Source organism: Cebus imitator, unplaced genomic scaffold, assembly GCF_001604975.1.
Source record: "Cebus imitator isolate Cc_AM_T3 unplaced genomic scaffold, Cebus_imitator-1.0 Scaffold331, whole genome shotgun sequence".
Classification (NCBI taxonomy): Eukaryota; Metazoa; Chordata; class Mammalia; order Primates; family Cebidae; genus Cebus; species Cebus imitator.
In genome coordinates, this window is record NW_016107646.1 from 386,385 (window position 1) to 406,845 (window position 20,461).

General features: G+C 39.1%; 1 protein-coding gene and 1 non-coding gene across 3 annotated transcripts in view; both read right to left on the bottom strand.

The window, feature by feature from the left end:
* Positions 1-1,767: 1,767 nt before the first annotated feature.
* The window catches only part of NIPAL2 (NIPA like domain containing 2), a 101,357-nt gene continuing 82,663 nt past the window's right edge, over positions 1,768-20,461 (bottom strand). Inside the window, exons 7-11 of one of the 2 annotated variants that reach the window (XM_017504997.2) lie at positions 17,180-17,315; positions 15,198-15,286; positions 8,173-8,236; positions 6,978-7,072; positions 1,768-5,008 (exon numbers count right to left, since the gene is read on the bottom strand). In XM_017504997.2, coding sequence (XP_017360486.1) covers positions 4,896-5,008; positions 6,978-7,072; positions 8,173-8,236; positions 15,198-15,286; positions 17,180-17,315 — 497 coding nt within the window. In that variant the 3' untranslated portion in view covers positions 1,768-4,895. The remainder of the gene's footprint in view (positions 5,009-6,977; positions 7,073-8,172; positions 8,237-15,197; positions 15,287-17,179; positions 17,316-20,461) is intronic. The other variant, XM_017504999.1, reaches the window with a different exon arrangement.
* Positions 4,121-4,226, bottom strand: LOC119467790. Its single transcript, XR_005196413.1, has one exon. It is a non-coding gene; the product is annotated as a U6 spliceosomal RNA (small nuclear RNA).

The following is a 20,461-nucleotide window of genomic DNA, read 5'->3' on the forward strand; positions in this document are numbered from 1 at the left end:
ATCGTACATTTGTCCAAACCTGTAGAATGTATAACAGCAAGAGTGAACCCTAATGTAAACTAGGGACTTTGGGTGATAAGATGTGCCAGTGTGGGTTCATTGATTGTAACAAATGTACCGCTCTGGTGGGAGATGTTGCTAACAGGGAAGGCTGTGCATGTGTAGGGGTAGGAAGCAGGTGTCAGTTCTCTGTACCTTCTGCTCAATTTTGCTGTGAACTTACAGCTGCTCTACAAAATAAAGTCTATTGTAAAAACAAACGCGTGCGTTACATTGAAAACTGTAGGTGATCAATTATGTTTGAGTGAATTAATGAACATTTGCTAAGTCTGAGACATGTAAATTGAGCTAGTAGTCTATAATCAGGCAAATAACCCCGGCTTCGAGTCCCTGGGTCAAGAGTTCTTGAGTTGATTCATCTCCTTGTTCATGAACAGTGTTTAGAAGGTTTTGGTGAGGTGCTTTGGACAGAGGGAGCAGAGCCCAAGCCTCAGAACATTTCTGAGGTTGGTTTTCAGATTAGAACCATGAGGGAAAGGCTCTGAAAGCGGGATGCATGCACACTGGAGGGACTGGCTCGTGTTTGGCTAGCAGCAGCTCACGTGTGCAAAGTGGCTTTAGTCCATGCGTGCTGGTCCCATCAGGAATGGAGGGCTCCTTCTTGGCTATGCAGTTCCCAGCTCCCTGGGAAGGAGATTCTTTCCTGGAACATGGAGACTATCTTACATCTTGCTTGGAACTCTGTGAAACTCTTGGCAGTGCCTGGCTCAGCAGGGTACACCCCAAGACACCACATTTATTTGATATTGGGATTGATATTCCTCTTTTACATTGTGGTTGGGACTCATTAACTCTCAATAAGGACCAACATTAAAGGAGGAGTTTCCTCCCTCTCAAGAAAAAAACGAAAAGCTGCCTTGGATGGGCCACAGCTCCTGTAACTGATTTGCTTTCCTGGCACCAGACATCATGTTGTGTGGTACTCTGAGGCTGGTGAGAAAGGGAACAGACTCAAAAATTCCTGGGTGGGAAGGCTCTTCCCTGCATTTACCACAATTGCTAAAATGCTAGGTTTAATAGCCCAAGACTGGTCTATATTTGCATTAAAATTGTGTATGTGTGGAATTTTATTTTATTTTTTTACTTCAAGATGGTCATAATAAGAGCCAGACTGTTGATGAGTCTAATGATTAGAAGCAGTCTCTAAATTCCCCACACAATCATGTTGGGTTCAATTTTGAGATTTTGTTCTAATCGTTCAAAATGTGTGGTGTTTATCTAGTAACCTCACTAAAGGACTCACATTCACTGGTGCCAAACATGTGCATTAGCTTTGCAGCTGCCCAGTGCAAAGATCACCTCTATAACCAGCCACAGAGTTTAAGTAAAGCCGTCTGGAAGAGTGTGGGGAAGGTTCATGTTTTTGTCCATCAGATCACTGTTAAATTGGCAAGCACTGAGGCAGCCTTCAGCGTGGCTGAGTGTGTACACTCACCTATTCCTGGATGAGCTGCATCCTTGGAAACAGGAGCACGAAGAGGGTTCTTGGCTTAGGGAACTTGGCTTGACATATCTATCCATTTAAGTCATGTCCACCATTACACCTGCGTCCTTCTGAGCCAAACTTACACATTATCACCATTACTCTTTCATAGCACTGAAATGGCACTCATCTGTGAAATCTGTCTTTTCCTTTCTTATGTTGCCACAGAACAGAATCTCTAGGAGCGTGTAGGGTATTGAGAAGGGGGAAGAATGCGTTCTGGGTCACTGCTTGAGAAATTCTTTTATTGTGTTTGTTTTCAAGTGATTCTGGTAAGGAAAGCATTCTAGTTACAGGGCAAGCAAACATTTAAGCCAAAAAACAATCAGATGGTAAAGGCCCCTGCTTTAGTCTGCTATATGAGAGGTCATTGTTACTCACTTCCAAAGCTATTATCGACTTGGAATGTGGGATTGGAGAGGCTCTTCAAGGTAGTTATTGGTGTTCACAAAAGAACCAGTGCCTTCAAAAGAGAGAAACTTGGACCCTGAGAATGAACTCATCACTTCCATTTATAACTTATATAAGCAAAAATATCAGAAGACAAATTTATCAAGCCATGGTTCCATTCTCCCACAGTATCTCATTTGTCATGAGCCATGAGTGTCACTTTTTAAATTCCTTCCCTGAATGCCCAAGCTGCATAGCAAGGGCAGAAGAGTCTAGACCAGGAGTTGGCGAACTATAGCTCACAGACTGGCCACTTGGTTTTGTTTTGTTTTGTTTTGAAACAGTCTTGCTCTGTTGCCCAGGCTGGAGTGCAGTGGCATGATCTTGGCTCACTGTAACCTCCACCTTCCAGGTTCAAGTGATTCTTTTGCCTCAGCCTCCCGAGTAGCTGGGACTCCAGGCACCCACCACCATGCCCGGCTAATTTTTGTACTTTTAGTAGAGATAAGGTTTCATTATGTTGAGTAGGCTGGTCCTGAACTCCTAACCTCAGATGATCTGCCAGTCTCGGCTTTCCAGAGTGCTAAGATTACAGACATGAGACACTGTGCCTGGCCTGTTAATAAAGTTTTATTGGAATACAGCCATGCTCTTTTGTTTACATCTTGTCTACAGCTGCTTTCATTCTACAATGGCAGACTTAGGTAGTTGGGACAGACACCATGTCTGTCTGTTGGGACAGACAGCACAAACTCGAAAATATGTACTTGTGGGTCTTTACTGAAAACTTTGCCGACCCTTGATCCAGACAAATAGTCATGTGAGCTAACTGTTGGCTAAAGAACCTCAACTCACGATGCCAAGGGAAGGACTGAGTTGGCTTTAGTTTGGTCATGCACTGTGTAATTTAAAAAATCTTACAAGCCAGTACAACCAAAACTCCTATTTACCTTACTTTGGAGGAGCAATATAGAAAGTAAAATTAGGTCCGAATATATTTTATATGTTACCTGGACTTCTAAAATATTGTTGGTTGCTTAAATGTGCATATGTCAATGTCATTTCTCAAAATGTTTAATAGATGCAACTGTTGGCGGCCGCTGAAGTACTGGTGTTATGCTTGTGCCTGTATGAAATTCTACAATGCTAAAAACCTCATGCACTCTAGCTGTGAATGCAGTTCTACCTGAAGCAAAACTCTTCAATCTAATTGTTTTTCCAATCTTTGAAACCAGTTTTAAGAGTCAGCAGAAACCTGTAGTTTAAGACACCAGACACATTTTTTGGCTGAGCCTTGTAGTACCAATATGCTGGACCTATTCAGTAAAATATGCCATAAATTATGACTGCTTTATCTGAATGCATGGGACACTTTCTGTAATGGTGGGAATTATTACCTAGAGTTTGGGAGCCAGACCTGGGTTTTGGGGTATTTTTCATACTTTGGTGATCAATTCAAATCTTTTTCCTTTGCAGCCAGGTTTGGTTAGTCTGGTCAGGAGTGCAGATTATGACAAAGAACAAAGCTAAAAGACCTGAGCCATTAAGGTTACAGTCTCAATACCACCAAGTTAAACAACCTAGTTAAATGCAAGACCATTGGTTGGAATGATATTGGACAGACATGTCATAGGCTTTGAAATGTCAGTAAGGATTGGGCTTATTGTTTCATGTTGGCTACAATGAAGGCTACCTCCTTTCTTCTCCTCTAAATATTAAGTAGATCATAAATAACAGATATTATTATGGATTCTACCTGTAAATGAGTCTCAGGAGATCTGTGATGAACTGGAGTGGAAAAGCCATTCAGGGCACAGGAGCACTTGGGCTTCCCCTTGTGGCTCAGGTTTGACCACTAGGTCGTGTTCTATGTCTACAGGTTTAAATGGCTGAAATTCAGTTCTCTAATCACAACTCTCCTTTTATCTAGAATAATTTACAAAGCTTGAGATAATGCCTTTGGGAAGAAATGATGTGTAGTGGAAGTATCACTAAGAATTTAAATGTGATGTTTGAGACTTGTATGGAGAATACAACATATAAACCCACTTGATGAATTATAAGATCTATAAAAACAAAGGCATAGGATATTCAATTTTTCTTCAGTTTCAAGTATAACAGAATCATACAGCTAAACAAAATGTCACCATTCTATATTTTTATTAAAACATAAACATTAGTCCTACTTTGTTTCTCTAATGCTTCATTTATTTATGTGTTAGCCTTGTGAGGGGCCGTGCTAATCTTAACTGCATTCTTCCTATTTTAGTACACGGGCTACCAAAGCAAGCACAGCCCTACTTCTTAAACTTCCTCCTTCTTACATTTAAAAAGCCCACCAGTCAAGGTCTTTTAATTTAGATATGCACCATCACTGAATGCCATTTATAAATTCTAATTTAAAGAGACCCTTAATTTTCAAAGGAGGACTTTGATACCATGAGTTTTCAGAAAAGATGACTTGCCATTCTAATTTAGGATTAGAAAGGTGAGATTTTTATAGGGAGGCTTATAAATGGTGTCTTAGAAAAAAGAGGGCACCCTCAAATCTTTCTTTCAGGAGTCAGGTTATGGGGATAAAATGTATTTTTTTTAAGTGAAACAATTGACACTACCCGTGGGAGAAGGCATCTTATGCAACCTATGGCCAAATTGCAAATGTACATTTCTGTGCAACATGCCTGCTGGAGCAGTCGGGCTCTGATTAAGGTGTAGCTGGTTAGATAATCACTAGGGAGAGGTCCAGGGTGTGGGGAACACTTCAAATCACATTCCATGGAAACATGAGACTGTCAGAGCTTAGGAAGTCGCCGATTGTCCATAGATGCTGAGGTGGGGGAAGGACCGAAACGAATGCTAGCACATCAGCTTTATAAAAGAGCTGCTGACACAAATTGAACATGTGCAATTTTTTAAAAAGGTGGTATCGAATAACAGGCCAACAGCCATCCCTCTCGGCATTTTAGACCTCTTTCTTCTCTCCACTTTGGCTCTTTGTTGAGTCACTTCCATCAGGCAAAGTTCCATAGGATAAGCTATTGGAATCTGGTTGTATTTTGTCCAACATTTGTTTCCCTGTGGAGATAATAATCATAAAGAATCTTTTGAGGTCTTACAGAAAAATAAGTCTTAGTAATTTCCTCTCAATCTAGGCCACATTTTATCGCCTCTCTTTTATACTATGTGGGCACTCTCTAAACATAAGAGGTGAATGTCAAGGAAGAAAAGGCCCTTGGAACGCAGTGTCTCTAGCTACGTGATAAAAAAGCTGTCCATGCCGGGCGCGGTGGCTCAAGCCTGTAATCCCAGCACTTTGGGAGGCCGAGGCGGGTGGATCGCGAGGTCAAGAGATCGAGACCATCCTGGTCAACATGGTGAAACCCCGTCTCTACTAAAAATACAAAAAATTTAGCTGGGCATGGTGGCACGTGCCTGTAATCCCAGCTACTCAGGAGGCTGAGGCAGGAGAATTGCCTGAATCCAGGAGGCGGAGGTTGCGGTGAGCCGAGATCGTGCCATTGCACTCCAGCCTGGGTAACAAGAGCGAAACTCTGTCTCAAAAAAAAAAAAAAAAAAAAAAAAGCTGTCCATGTCAGAGCCACTGCCCCACCCCATGGGATCTACATGCTGGGCATGAAAATCAGGTGGGGTTAGCCCAGAGATTCACATGAAGCATTCACTTATCTCCAAGCCTTTCTTCCGGGGGTTGTGTCTTCTTTTCCATGTTGAATGCATAGAATATCATAGAAAAATAGCCTGTGATAGTGGCTTCTAGGGCTGCTACTGAGCCTATGCACTGGGCTTTGTGAATTAAAAAATAGAGTTAAAAATAATTAGGCTGGGCATGGTGGCTCATGCCTATAACCCCAGCACATTGGGAGGCCAAGGCAGGCAAATCACTTGAAGTCAGGAGTTCGAGACCAGCCTGGCCAACATGATGAAAACCCATCTCTGCTAAAAATACAAAAATTAGCCAAGTATGGTGGTGGCACACCCTTAATCCCAGCTACTCGGGAGGTTGAGACACGAGAATTGCTTGAACCCGGGTGGGGAAGACTGCAGTGAGTTGAGATTGCGCCACTGCACTCCAGCCTGGGTGGCAGAGCAAGACTCCATCTCAAAAAAAAAAAAAAAAAAATCACACTTTATTTCCTACCAAAGAACCTCTAACCATACAAGGCTTCTATCACATGCCCCTTTGCCACTGATGCCAATTCTTTCATTGACTGCTTCTGGCAGATAAAAGAGCTCGAATGGCAAAAAGAACACAGAATTCATTGCATGGGGCCATATTTCTCAGTCTTAGGGATGAGGCTTTCCTAGTTTTTGCTTCACAGGCATGATGCTAACAGAACGGTGGAGAAAGCTGTGAGACTATCTCCACTCCTGCCTAGAAACCTGTAGTTCTGCCCACATCCCCAGTAAGCAGGAGAGTGCTGGCGGTGGGCCGGCAGGGGAGGAGGTGACACAGCAGACGGTTTCCTTTGTCCGGGACTTGGCTTCTGTTGTCTACATGACAAGGCGAGTTATTTCTCAGTGAGAGTGAGAACAGGAAAGACAATGGATGTTTGCTCTCTCGGTAGGCGGGGTGAGGAAAGGGGAAGAAGCTACTTGCGTTCTGGTTACTGTCCTGAGCCACAGTGCACAAGCCACCCCAGGCTTCCCCCAGGACACGTTCCTTAGCCGCCTACCCTTCTGTTCTTTGGTGTTCCTTCAAGGCACCCCAAGCAGCAGGAGTCTGCTGCTGGTAGCCATTGCTACTCTTTTCTCTACCCTTTTCCAGCTTAAGGAATCCCAAAAAGGAAATCCCCAAAATCAAGAAAACATGGTCAGTTCCTTTAAATCCCCAGTTCTGTGCAAAACTGACATTCAATAAATTATTAGTAACATTTACACTTAAAATATCACCTTTGGTTTCATTATTAAATGTACATTTTTTGAGGGTAAGAATTATGTTTTATATTAACTCACCACCCAAAATAATACCAACAATTATTCATTTATAAGGATCAAATTTTCCACTATAAAGAATATATGATTTTACCAGGAATATTTCCAAAATCAATATAAGACTGTTGCAGATGTTCCTTTTCTCGGTTTCTTGTGACCAAAAACACACCAAGGAATGACAGAAAACACCTGTAAGGATAATATTAATAAAGAATACAAGAACACTGAAACAGACTCATGGTATTAAATGACTGAGCTCCATATTCTACATGATGACATAAATCCCATTGGTTTTGTTCATCCAGTTTCTCATGGTAAGCTTCCTAGTACTTGTCTTAATTAGCACAGCCAATATTTGTATTCAGAACCAAGACTTGGGCAGATTCCAGTAGATCTCTGTCCCAGGTTTTTACCATCTGGGGGCTAATTGAGGCTCAAAACCCTTTGGGTAGACACCCTGTCTCATTTTCTACCCATGCACGCCCAGATCCATTTCTCGTATGTGACACAAGTGAAAAAGTAATTTATTCTTTAATTTTCTAAGAAATCTAGTTGTCCTTGGCTGTAAGAGTAGTCATAATTTCCAGACCTCAGAAGTTTGGCCTTGCCCAAAAATCTTATGAAATTGAATTTTCAAGATAGATGGTTTCCTACACTGAAAATAGCCTAGGCTCAAGTTTGTATAACAATGATCATGCTGACTACCAGATCAAGAAGCAGCTAAGCATTTAATAAAGTGCCTCATGGAGTCATGGAAGCTCCTATACACTGTATATTGTCAAAGTTCTGCTCTCTGTTTGCAAGCGATGCTAGCAATGATGCCCACCAAATCTCTGGGGAGAGTTCAAGCTGCACACTCTGACACAAGAAAGGGATGCTACAAACCTGATGTTATCATGACTAAAGCCAGGGATCTACCTGCCTTCTATTTTGGGTGACCCTAGAGGATCATGGTTCTCTAATTTAGATCTAATCTACGGGTTCCTAAGGCTGGAGTAGGGCTGATACAGTACAGAAAGGTTGTGGAGTAACAAGGGCCAGTGGATGTATCTTGTCTTTGTCTTGGAACTGAAAATTCCCAATGTTTCAGAGCTTCAGAGGGATACCTAAATCATAAAGCCAAAGCCATCAAGCCCTGCATAAGGCCCTAAGTTAAAAAATATGTTTCTTTTAGGAACTCAGGAAACTGATGTTTCTTATATTATTTTCCATACCTCAGGTGCAATGCCAAAAATCCTATGTAAAAGTCATAGAATTTCACATACTTTACCTTTGAGACATTTACTCACCCAAAAAGATATATAAATACAGTGAGAAAAGCAGCACCAAGGAATTCCTGATAAAAGATGATACCTGTAATAGGAAAAGAAGACAACACTGATTTTGAAGTAAGGTTATTTATAATAGCTAAATATTGTTTGTAAAATTATGTTCATATGTTATTTTTTCAAAGTAAATTTAATCACCCTCAAAATGTACATTTAGCAGTTTAAGAAAATTTGTACACCACACTTACATTCTGAATTATTCCAAAAGAACACAGATCTGCAGACCTGACATAATTATCATTATTATAAAATCAACATAATTGACCTACATTTGCAAGCAGAAGTTTCTCATCCAGTCCAGGATTGTCCCAGGGGAACATACAAGAAAACAAGACTCTAGTGACTATTCCCTACCTGCAGTTTTAGGTCAGGGGTCAGCCAGCCTGGCCTGAGAGTATAGGTGGACTCTGGGGCCTCTGACATGGCAGCCAGCTAAGGCCAGCTGCTGTCACCCATGGTGTCACTCTTGGCAATGCCCAGTGGTCTGATGGTCTGGCCACATGGTGACTCAAGCACCAGAGCACACTCTAGCAGCTGAAGTGCTACCTTAGCTTCACTTCCCCCTACTAACACCCTTCTCATCTTCTTCTGGTTTTTCTTTTAGGGTGAAGGGAAACAAGGATGCATCATCTACTTTGATGTACTTTGCTTCTCTCCCTGTTGGTCTCAATGATGTCGTCTGCATCTGATGTTCCAAAGCCTTCATAGAGTTTTTGTTAAATAAGATATCTTTAAGTTATATGTCACCTGGAATTAAGTTTTTTGTGTATGTGGCATTATCCTTGCTAGCCAGCCAACAAACACTTATTGAACGTTTGCTGTGTGTCAGCCACTGCTCTAGGTACTGGAGAGACGACAAGACAGAGACCTATCCTCAAGGGGCCTTTCTCAATCTTCACCTTATCTCCTCACCTAGGGAATGAACTTCTTACAGGTAGAAGCCCTGTCCAGTTCTACTGAATATTTGTGAATATTTGTTGAATGAATGATACTTTCTGAAGCACACTTGAGGTTATTACATACTTTCTTATAATCATTTTAATGTTTTCATGTTATTTTAAACTGATCTACCATAATATTCATTTCTCTAAGGTCATTTTAAGTTGCTTCTACATTTTTTTCCTTTTTTTCTCTTTAGTAAAGTAGCAATGTACTTCTTTGTACAGGCGTGCCTTGGAGATATCATGGGTTTAGTTCCAGACACATCACAATAAAGCTAATCACTCAATTAAGCAAGTCACACCAAATTTTTGATTTCTCAGTGTACATAAAAGTTATGTTTACACTATACTATAGTTTATTAATGTGCAATAGCATTATATCTAAAAAATGTACATACCTTAATTTAAAATACTTTATTGCTAAAAATGCTAATGATTATTTGAGCCTGTAGTGAGTCCTAATCTTTTTGCTAGTTAGAGGGTCTTCCCTCAGTGTTGATGGTTGTTGACTGATCAGGGTGGTGGTTGCTGAAGGTCGGGGTGGCTGTGGCAACTTCTTAAGGTAAGACAATAATGAAGTTTGCCACATCGATTAACTCTTATGAAAGATTTCTTTGTAGCATGCAATGCTGTTTGATACCATTTGATTTACAGTAGAAATTCTTTCAAAATCTCTATGTAATCTTCTCGAACACAGTTGCTGTTTTATCAACTAAGTTTCTGGAATATTCTAAATCTATTGTTGTCTTTTCAGTAATGTTCCTAGCATCTTCACCGAGAGTAGGTTCCACTTCAAGAAACCTTCTTTGCTCTTTTATGAAAAGCGACTCCTCATCCATTCAAGTTTGATCATGAAGTTGTAGCAATTCAGTCACATTTTCAGGCTCCACTTCTAATTCTAGTTCTTTTCCTATTTCCATCACATCTGCAGTTACTGCCTTCTCTGAAGTTTTGAGCCTTTCAAAATCATCCAGGAGGGTTAGAACAGACTTCTTCCAAACTCCTGTTAATGTGGATATTTTGGCCTCCTCTCATGAATCACAAAAGTTCTTAATGACATCAAGAAAATCAGAAAGTTTTCAATTTACTAAGATCCATCGGCAGAATCACTATCTATGAGAGCTATAGCCTTACAAAATGTATGTCCTAAATAATAAGACATGAAAGTCAAACTTACTCATTGATCCCTGGGCTGCAGAAAGGATACTGTGTTAGTGCGCATGAAAACAGCATTCATTTCCTTGCACATCTCCATAAGAGCTCTTGGGTGACTAAGTGCATTGTCAAGAAGCAGTAATATTTTGAAAGAAATCTTTTTTCTTGTCAGCAGGTTTCAACAGTGGGTTTAAAATATTCGGTAACTGATGCCATAACAGTTGTGTTGTCATCCAGGCTTAGTTGTTTCATTTAGAGAGTACAGGCAGAGTAGATTTAGCATAATTCTTAAGGGCCCTAGGGTTTTCAGAATGGTTAATAAGCATTGGCTTCACATTGAAGTGACTAGCCCCTCACAAGAGACTCAGCCTGTCCTTCGAAGCTTTGAAGTCAGATATTAACTTTTCCTCTTTAGCCATGAAAGTCCTAGATGGTGTCTTCTTCTAATAGAAGATGGTTTTGTCTACATTGAAAATCTGTTTTTTAGTGTAGCCACATTCATCAGTGATCTTAGCGAGATGTTCTGGACAACTTGCTGCAGCTTTTACATCAACACTTGCTGCTTCATTTTGTATTTTTATGATATGAGGATGGCTTCTTCCCTTAAACCTCATAAACCAACTTCTGATAGCTTCAAACTTTTTTCTTGTAGCTTTTCCACCTCTTTCAGCCTTCATAGAATTGAAAAGAGTTATGGCCTTGCTCCAGATTAGGTTTTGGCATAAGGGAATATTATGACTGGTTTGATCTATCCAGACCACTCAAACTTCCTCTATAACAGTGATAAGGTTGTTTGGCTTCCTTATTCATTTAATGGAGTAGCACTTTAAGTTTCCTTCAAAAACCTTTTTCCTCTGCATTCACAACTTGGCTAACTGTTTGGTGCAGAAGGCCTACCTTTCAGCCTATCTTGGCTTTTGACATGCCTTCCTCACTAAGGTTAATCATTTCTAGCTTTTGATTTAAGGGAAGGATTATGAGATGCTTCCTCTCACTTGATCAGTTACAGGCCATTGTAGGGTTATTAAATGGCCAGATTTCAATATTGTTGTGTCCCAGGGAATAAGGAGGCCCAAGGGGAGGGAAAGAGATGTGGGAACAGCTGGTCAGTGGAGCATCAGAACACACACATTTGTTGATCCATTGGCAGTCTTACACAGGTGCAGTTTGTGGTGTCTCAAAACAATTATGGTAGTAGCATTAAAGATCACTGATCACAGATCATCACAACAGCTATAATAATAACAGATTTGAAATAATGCGAGAATTACCAAAATGTGACACAGAGATATGAAGTGAGTACATGCTGTTGGAAAAATGATTCCAATTGACTTGTTCGATGCAGAATTGCCACAAACCTTCAATTTGTAAAAAATGCAGTATCTACAGAGCATAATAAAATGAGGTATGCCTCATCAACACATTTCCCCCAGTATTTTATGGATTTTTGTGGTCATTAGAATGGGGAAGGTTTATAAGTGGAATTTCTGTTTCTAGAGATTTTCTAGGTCCTCCTAGAAAGTCTTTATTTATTTATTTTTAATTTTTATGTTTTTAGAGATGGGATCCTGCTCCATCACCCAGGCTGGAGAGTAGTGGCATGATTATTGCTCACTGTAACCTCCAACTTCTGGGTTCAAGTGATGCTCCCGCCTCAGCCTCCTGAGTAGCTAAGACTACAGGTGTGTGCCATCACACCTGGCTATTTTTTTTCCAATTCAAAAAGCTCATAGTAAAATATACATAACATAAAATGTACCGTCTCAATCATTTTTTTTCAGTGTATAGTTCAGTAGTGATAAGTAGGTTCATTCATAGTGTTTTACAACCAATATCCAGAACTTTTTCATCTTGCAAAACTGGTATTCCCATTATACAACTCCTCATTTCCTCCTTCCCGCAGCCATCATTCTACTTTTGTTTCTATAAGTCTGACTACTCTAGATATATAAATGGAATCATACAATATTTTTCTTTTTGTGACTGGCTTATTTCACTTAGCATAATGTTCTTAAGGTTCATCTATGTTGTAGTATGTGTTGTAGTTTTCTTCCTTTTAAAAGCTGAATATATTCCATATATACATATATATGTGTGTGTGTGTATGTATGTGTATATATATGTGTGTGTGTGTGGTGTATGTGTGTGTATATATATATACACACATATATATACATACATATATATATATACTATATATATATATACCACATGTATATATACCACGTGTGTGTATATATATATATATCACATGTGTATACACACACACACACACACACATATGCCACACATATACCACATTTTATGTATCTGTTCATCTGTTGATGGACATTTGGGTTGCTTCTACCTTCTGGCTCTTGTGAATAATGCTGCTATGAACATACATATACAAATGTCTTTTTAAGACTTTTCTTTCCATTCTCTTGCCTAAAAGTGAAATTGGTAGATCATATGGTAATTCAATTTTTAATTTTTTGAGGAACTGCCATACTGTTTTCCCTAATGGCTGCACCATTTTACATTCCCACCAATGGCGTACACAGGTTCAAGTTCATCCACATCCTTACCACCATTTTTTGTTTTCTCTTGTTAATAGCAGCCATCCTATTGGGTATGACACTATATCTCATTGTGGTTTTGATTTGTATTTTCCTTATGATTAGAAGTGTTGAACATCTTTTCATGTCTTTTGGCCATTTGTGTATCTTTTTTTCAAAAACATCTATTCAAGTCCTCTTCCCATTTTAAAATCAGGTTATTTGGTTTTTTGTTGTTGACTTGTAGAATCAAAGAGTAGAAATATTTTTAAGGCTCTTAATGAAAACTACAAAACCCATTTCTGAGAGGGTGGCACCATGTTACCCAGCCCATAAGAATGCCTGTGATGCTGTAGCCTTGTCAGCATTGGCTATTGCAATAAAAAGAACAAACAAAACTTGACTAATTTAGTAGGCAAAATATGGTATCTCATATCAACTGTAAGCTATGCTTTTTCATGGAGGTAGAGAGGAGAAGTCGTCAGCAAGCTCTACCACCATTCTACTCACCAGTAACACTAGAGTAACACTTATGTCTCCCAAAAGGTCTCAGCCTCCCTGATTCAACAATTACTCTATATGCTGAATATTAAGACCCAGCCCTGTTGGTCTGCCTAGAAAATCTTTATTTATTTATTTTTAACTTTTATTTTTTTAGAGATGGAGTCCTGCTCTGCCACCCAGGCTTGAGAGCAGTGGCATGATTATAGCTCACCGTAACCTCGAACTTCTGGGTTCAAGCGATCCTCCTGCCTCAGCCTCCTGAGTAGCTGGGACTACAGGTATGTGCCACAATACCTGGCTAATTTTTTCCCCAGTTTTTTACAGATGGCACCTTGCTATGTTCCCAGGCTGCAGAAAATCTTCTGATCAGGACAACTATATTCTTTATGCACATTAATATTAACTATTAGATTTATGTCATTTCCGTGCCTCTTTTTGGCTTATTTTCCTTTTCCAATAATTCTAAGACATATCAATCTGCAATCTTTTCTTTATTAACTAGCTTAAAATACTAAAAAAAATTAGATGTCATGGGATAGGATCTTTTTCTTTAACTCTTAAGTTTCAATTTTGGAAAACAGAAAATGCATTAATTACTTCAAAGAATTACTCACTGACAGTCACATTATTTCCCATAAAATGAAAAAAAACGTGCCAATTAGGAAACAGACAATCCTAAATTACTCCCCCATATACATAAACTTTGCATTGAGAAACTAACTCGCAAGATCAAGAAGGTGGTAAATACATCAAATAAGCCAATGAGCGAAGCCATACCAATACCAACTTTAGGAATGATGGACTTTAATCAACTGTTTTTGGTTTGGACCGAGTTTCAAATTTATGCTTTTTGTTTTAACACTATCATGTCTGTCATATTTTTTAAAAATGGTCCTCACAAATAAAATTACTGCAATGGTAGAAAAATAGAGGCCAGACAGCAAAGGTAGCAGTCTTGTCTCTCAGGCTTTCCCTAGAACATTGAATTCCATTTTGGGCTATACTCTCTGATCAAGCTGGTGAGGGGCATATAGGGAAGAGTTGGTAGAACTGGGTATGAATGGCCCAGAGACAAGACTCAAGAGAAACTTTCAGTTGCTTTGATGATCAGAAGGGCTGATATAGTTTGGATATCTGTCCCCTCCAAATTGCATGTTGAAATGTGATGCCCAAATATTGGAGGTGGGGCCTAGAGGAAGGTGTTTGGGTCCTGGGGGTGGATCCTTCATGAATGGTTTGGTGTGCTCCCTCGGTACCAAATTCATATGAGATCTGGCTGTTAAAGAGACTGGGACCTACCCCTCTCTTGCCCCATCTCTTGCTATGTGACATGCCTGCTCCCCCTTTGCCTTCTACCATGAGTAAAAGCTTCCTGAGGTCCTGACCAGAAGCAGATGCTGGCACCATGCTTCTGTACAGCCTGCAGAACCATTAGCCAAATAAACCTCTTTTTAAAATAAATTACCCTGTCTCAGGTATTCCTTTGTAGCAACATAAAACGGACAAATACAAGGGCTGGCCATGGAAAGGCTCCAACAAGCAGAACAAAGATGAGTGTCTTCAATTTCAAGGAAACTCATTTCATCTCCAGTATCAGAAAACACTTTCTACTTAGAAATCTCCAGTTAATGAGAGTGATTCAAAGCAGGACTGAGCTGACCCAGGAGGCAGAGAGCATTCACACAAAGTAGAGGAACCTCTCCTGGAGGATTGTCATGGGGGAAATTCAGACACCATGTGGAGGCAACACAGATCCTTACAACCTAAAGATTTCTGGATTCTCTCATTTACTCTTGGAGAAACTTCATTTATGCTTGGAATCACCTATGTATAGAAAACCAAAACTCACCTGCAATGATGGCACTGATTGTAAAGAAAATGTGATTAACTGGCACCACTGTTGTCATATTGTAGAGTTTCGTGGCTTGATTCAGGAACCTGGGGCAGAAGACACTTACTGGAGCTTTGGCTTTAAAAGACATTCAGCAATAAGTTAACAATAACTTCAAGAAATGCATGTTCTTTAGCTACAACTACAAAGGGAAAGGAAGTGCACTGAAAGGGCATTTCCAATCAGCAGTCATAGCTTATATGCATCTGATGTATGAGATCAGATGTCAAGTTTTATGGTCTGTTTAAACCAACAACAGTAACAATGAAAAGCAATTAATCATATTCCGAGGCCACAGAAGTTTGAGTTGGAAGCGATTCAAGCTGCTGGACCAGTATCACACTGGGCCTGATTCATTAGGATAGACCCTAGAATCTGTTAAATATCATATCTGGGGAATAGTATAGCTATCCATTGACATGCCACGTGCCAAGAAAGAAGATGGAGAAGTAAAGGAATGTTTAATGTTTCAAAAACAATGCTCAGTGCTCCATCTGCAGAGCACATGTGCAAGCTCAGCTTCTCGTTCTGGCCACCAATATGAATTCAGTTCCCACAACTGTGCTGTGCTGCCCTGCTAGGGACTAGATTGTTTTTTTAAGGAGTGAATTGCACTATCACCGGGGTGCTTTTAAAAAGCACTAACGCTTAGGTCCTACTCTAGAGCAATTGAAAAAAGTACTTTGTGGGTACAGTCTGGGTGTGTGTATATGTACATATATGTAAGTATATATAAATGCATGTATGTGCATGTATACATTCATGTACATATATGTACAAAAGCCAGGTCATATACATGCATGTGTATATATATGTACAAAAACCAGGTCATTTTAATGGACAACCAAGGCTGAGAACCACAGTTGTACAGTTGATGGGTGCAGAGATGAGACAAGGGTGATGGGATGCAGTTTACCTCCAATCGTGTCTGCCTGTCAAATTTACAAAGTATATTTGAAGATAATGCCACTAATCCCAAAAGATACTGTGGCAGTCCCAATCAATTCAGAAGAAGGAAGAGAAAAACAAAATAGCAAAATTCAAGTATTAGAAACACAGGCTTTATAAGGAAGTGGCAAACCAGTGACAAAACATCAGTTTTCTCCGGTCACTCTCCACAGACGCTGTAACAGGGCCTATCTTCAGCCCATAACAATTAGATGGTACTTCTGGCATCTACAGAAGGAACCACTCCTGTTCTGAGTTTGAGCTCTGATTTCTTATCTCAGATGGCGCTTTGCACAGCATTTTGGGTGAACAGAAAGCTTGTAGGTCAACTCAAGAAATCCCAGCAGGCAAAGGCACAATCCCAGTGTGAGATGGAGGGAAAGTGATTAGAGCCGATGGAGGTGGGGGCAGGGAAGAGCAGAAATTAAAAATGTTTCATGTCTTCACTATTAGGCCCCAAGAGAAACATAAAACAATCATTTTGCAATCCCATGGGTACAAAGGAAATTCTGGCCAAAGATGCAAAATTTTGGAGAAAGGATTTCCCTCCCGGCCAAACGTCTGGTTTCGTCCATCTCTGGGCAATTAGTGAGCATGAGCTAAGAAACTAAGGTGAAGGGTTCATGTGTGTCCTATATTTAGAATGAAAGCCTGGATGTGGACCTGCCCCTTTGATTTATTGCTAATGACAACCTGTGTACCATGGATATTAATTACAAGCAGAAGAGCATCAGGAAAGTATCAAAGTGCACTTAGCTGGATTAAGGCTGCGCTTTCGAACTCACAAGACATGAAGGCAACGTTTCGTAAAAAACTCCTTATTAGATGCAAAGGAGGAAGCAAGGCACGTTGGCTGAGGACTAGCTGCAGGCCCTTCACTAGTAGAAATCAATTGTAGCTCATTTTAATTATCATCTGAAGCCAGTAAAGATTAATGCCCAGAGAAGCACAGGAATGTTGAAAGATTAGTGAGTATGCAGAAGCTAACTTACTTGACTTGGAAAACACAAGATGCTATCATGATGACAAACATGATATAGAAAATGGGATAAGTTAGTTGCATTTTATCCGTCATAGAAAAAGTGATCATGCCTGAGACGGCCTTTACTGAAATAACAGTCAATGAGGCTGAAAAAGAAAAAAAAGACACAAATAAAGAACATATTTGAGATAGAATTAACAAATATCTTAAGCTTACATGGTTGCGTAGCAAATATACCAATTACGCTTTAAGAATGAACACGGCTGTGAGAGGTCTAAGAAGGGATATGGCATTAACCAAGCAGTGGCCTCATAGCTGCAGCTGTGCTGGATTTCAAATTTGCTTAAATCAGCTAAAGGTCTGCTGTGTGACTGCATGCTTTTTATCTTTGGAGCAAGATGCTTCTTTTCCAGCCCTAACAGTTGAAAGAATGCTGTGGAGGTTATAATTACTAGTAGATGGGAAAGGCAAAAACAGTGGAGGGAGGAGATAAGAAAAGTCAGATCGTCCATGTGACATTAATGAAAAAATAACTATTAAACTATACTGAAAATTCAAAAACCATAGAGATGAGAAGAGTGGAAAGTGAAATGCAGCTCACTTCTTGAGTTTACTTAGGGTTGTACTAAGTCATTGCTTCTCAGCCTTTTGGCTAAGATCAAGTGAGTTGTACTAAGTCTATGTATAAGCCTTTTTGTTAGGCGATACCTGGAAGTTTCATTAAAATTATTTTTGACAATGACAATAATTGGAAGCAGGACCAGAGTCGAGTATTCATGTCTCAGGGTGAACCATAAACTTAAGGTTTACATAAGCAATATCTATTTCTTTTCTATACTAAAGAGGAACCAGTCCCTTATGAGAACAAACTTTTCATAGGTTCCAAACAGCAATTAAGAAAAAGTAACTTGGTAAGGTTATATCACTATGAAAGTGATAGAACATGTTCCAGCAACATCATCTTTCTGTAAGGAAGAAGAGAATGCTTTCTGTCTTATGTCCCTTGAAGTTACTATTGCAAATAATTCCGTAATTCCATAATTTAGCTGAAACCTACTGAAAGTTCAAAGATAATTTTTACATGAAATAAAAAAATTATAAGTCAAAGGCAATGTGAAGGAGAAATACTCCCTTTGTTGCTGTTGATCTGCTTGGTCATAATATATCTGAGTTTTCTTCCTTTTATTTAAAAAGGTGTATATATATATATATATATATTTGAAATATATTTATATATATTTAAAATAGCAAGTGGTGACCAGCCAAGAAGAGCCTCCCATAATATCCTTTTCCAAAAACTGAAATATACTTTAATTTGAAGGGTACTAGGGCACACTTCTAAATTAGGCTTTTCTTTCAGTTAAAAATTGTAATTGACAAAGGACATCAGTAATAAATTATAAAAACAAATCCCCAATCCTCAACAAAGAGGCCCTTACAGTTAGGCCTCTCTCCATCTTAAAATGTCTTTTGACCTAATTCTTTTACCTATTTCCTACTGATTATGCCAATAGTAACATCTTAGCTAACCTAGGCATTTTAAATACCTATAGAGATCTGTGTTTCACTTGATGGTTTAAGTTTGTAGGTTAGCTCTTGAGGGACCTCGATTTCCCCCTACACACTGACTGAAATTAGAGCACAATGTGATTATGATCTTGTGGTCTGAACAGCCAGGTTTCCCAACGGGATAATTAATGGAGGAGTTGAACGTACTGTTCCATTAGCCTCAGAACCTCAGAATTGCAAAGGACCTTAAAGGTCATCTGATTTAACCACTATCTGATTTTATATTATACTTAAACACAAAACAAAGACAAAACTAGAATTCTCTGTTAAACTGCTAAACAAACTAACAGTTTCTATTGCCAATCATATTTTCAAAGCATGCACAATTGCCAACTGATTAATCACTATTTTAACTCTGTAAGTTATTTCTAGGCTGGTGTTGAGTACTCCTAAGTATTTTTGGGGAGTGGTTGATTAGGATAAGTGGAAATACAGAATTGTAATGTAATGTTCTAATATTATACTTAAAAACAGAAAGTACTTAGGTATGCACAGAAAAAAAGGCTAGAAGAAACTACATCAAGATATTGTCAGTGGTTATCTCTAGCACTGGGATAATGAATTAACTTTAAATTCATTTAAAAAATCTGTAAAGGTAAACACATTCATTTAAAAATTTTGGAAAATGTGGAAAAGCCTGGAAAGGAAAATTAAAATCTCCTGTAGTTTCAGCACTCACACCAAATCATTTCTGACATTTGGACATGTTGTTATTTTCCTAAGTATGAATATGTTGCAACACGTGAATCATAAGTCATACGCTACTTAGGAATTTATTTTCTAAGTATATGCCACTTAGGAACCTATTTACCATTATGTATTTTGTATGCCATTAAGTATTCTTGTAAAGCATGACTTTTTTGTTGTTGTTGTTGTTGTTTTTTTCTTTTTTTTTGAGACAGTCTCGCTCTGTTGCCCAGGCTGGAGTACAGTGGTGCGATCTTGGCTCACTGCAACCTCTGCCTCCTGGGTTCAAGCAATTCTCTGCCTCAGCCTCCTGAGTATCTGGGGCTACAGGTGCACACCACCACACCCAGCTAGTATCAGCCTGGCCAAGATGATGAAACCCTGTCTCTATTAAAAATAAAGCATGAATTTTATTGACCATAGAGCATGCTTTTGTATGAATATACAATTTATTTTGGCAGTTCCCTATTTTTTGATATTTAGATTGTATCCAATTTTTGCCATTAAAAACTGGGCTGTGATGAATATTCTTGAACACAAATCTTTGTATATCACTCTGCCTATTTCCTTAGGAAAACCACCTAAAGGGGAATTCCTGTTGACAGCCACTGTGAAGGCTTATAAAATAGACTAACAAACTGCCTTCCAGAGAGTAGCAGAAGTACTCTGTCATACAGTGCTCAATTACACAAATTTTTATATTTTTCTTTGTATCTTTCTCTATTTTCTTAATTATCAATAATTATCATATATACTTTCATCATTAGAATGACATTATTTTTTCTAAACATATGCTGAGAGGTTTTTGAAATTTGGCCTTCGCAATTTCCTCTTAATTTTTCATCAATAGCTCCTTCCCAAATTTTTCCTAGGTTGCCATCAATGTTTCCTTATGAGAGTCATAAACATTTTACTTATTAATTTGTCTCTGACAACCAGAGTGTTCCACAGGTAGAGAAGGACTTCCTGGCTTTCCTGGTTTCCTGATCAGCCCAGAGGCTTTAGAATCCATTTTTTTTTTTTTTTTTTTTTTTTT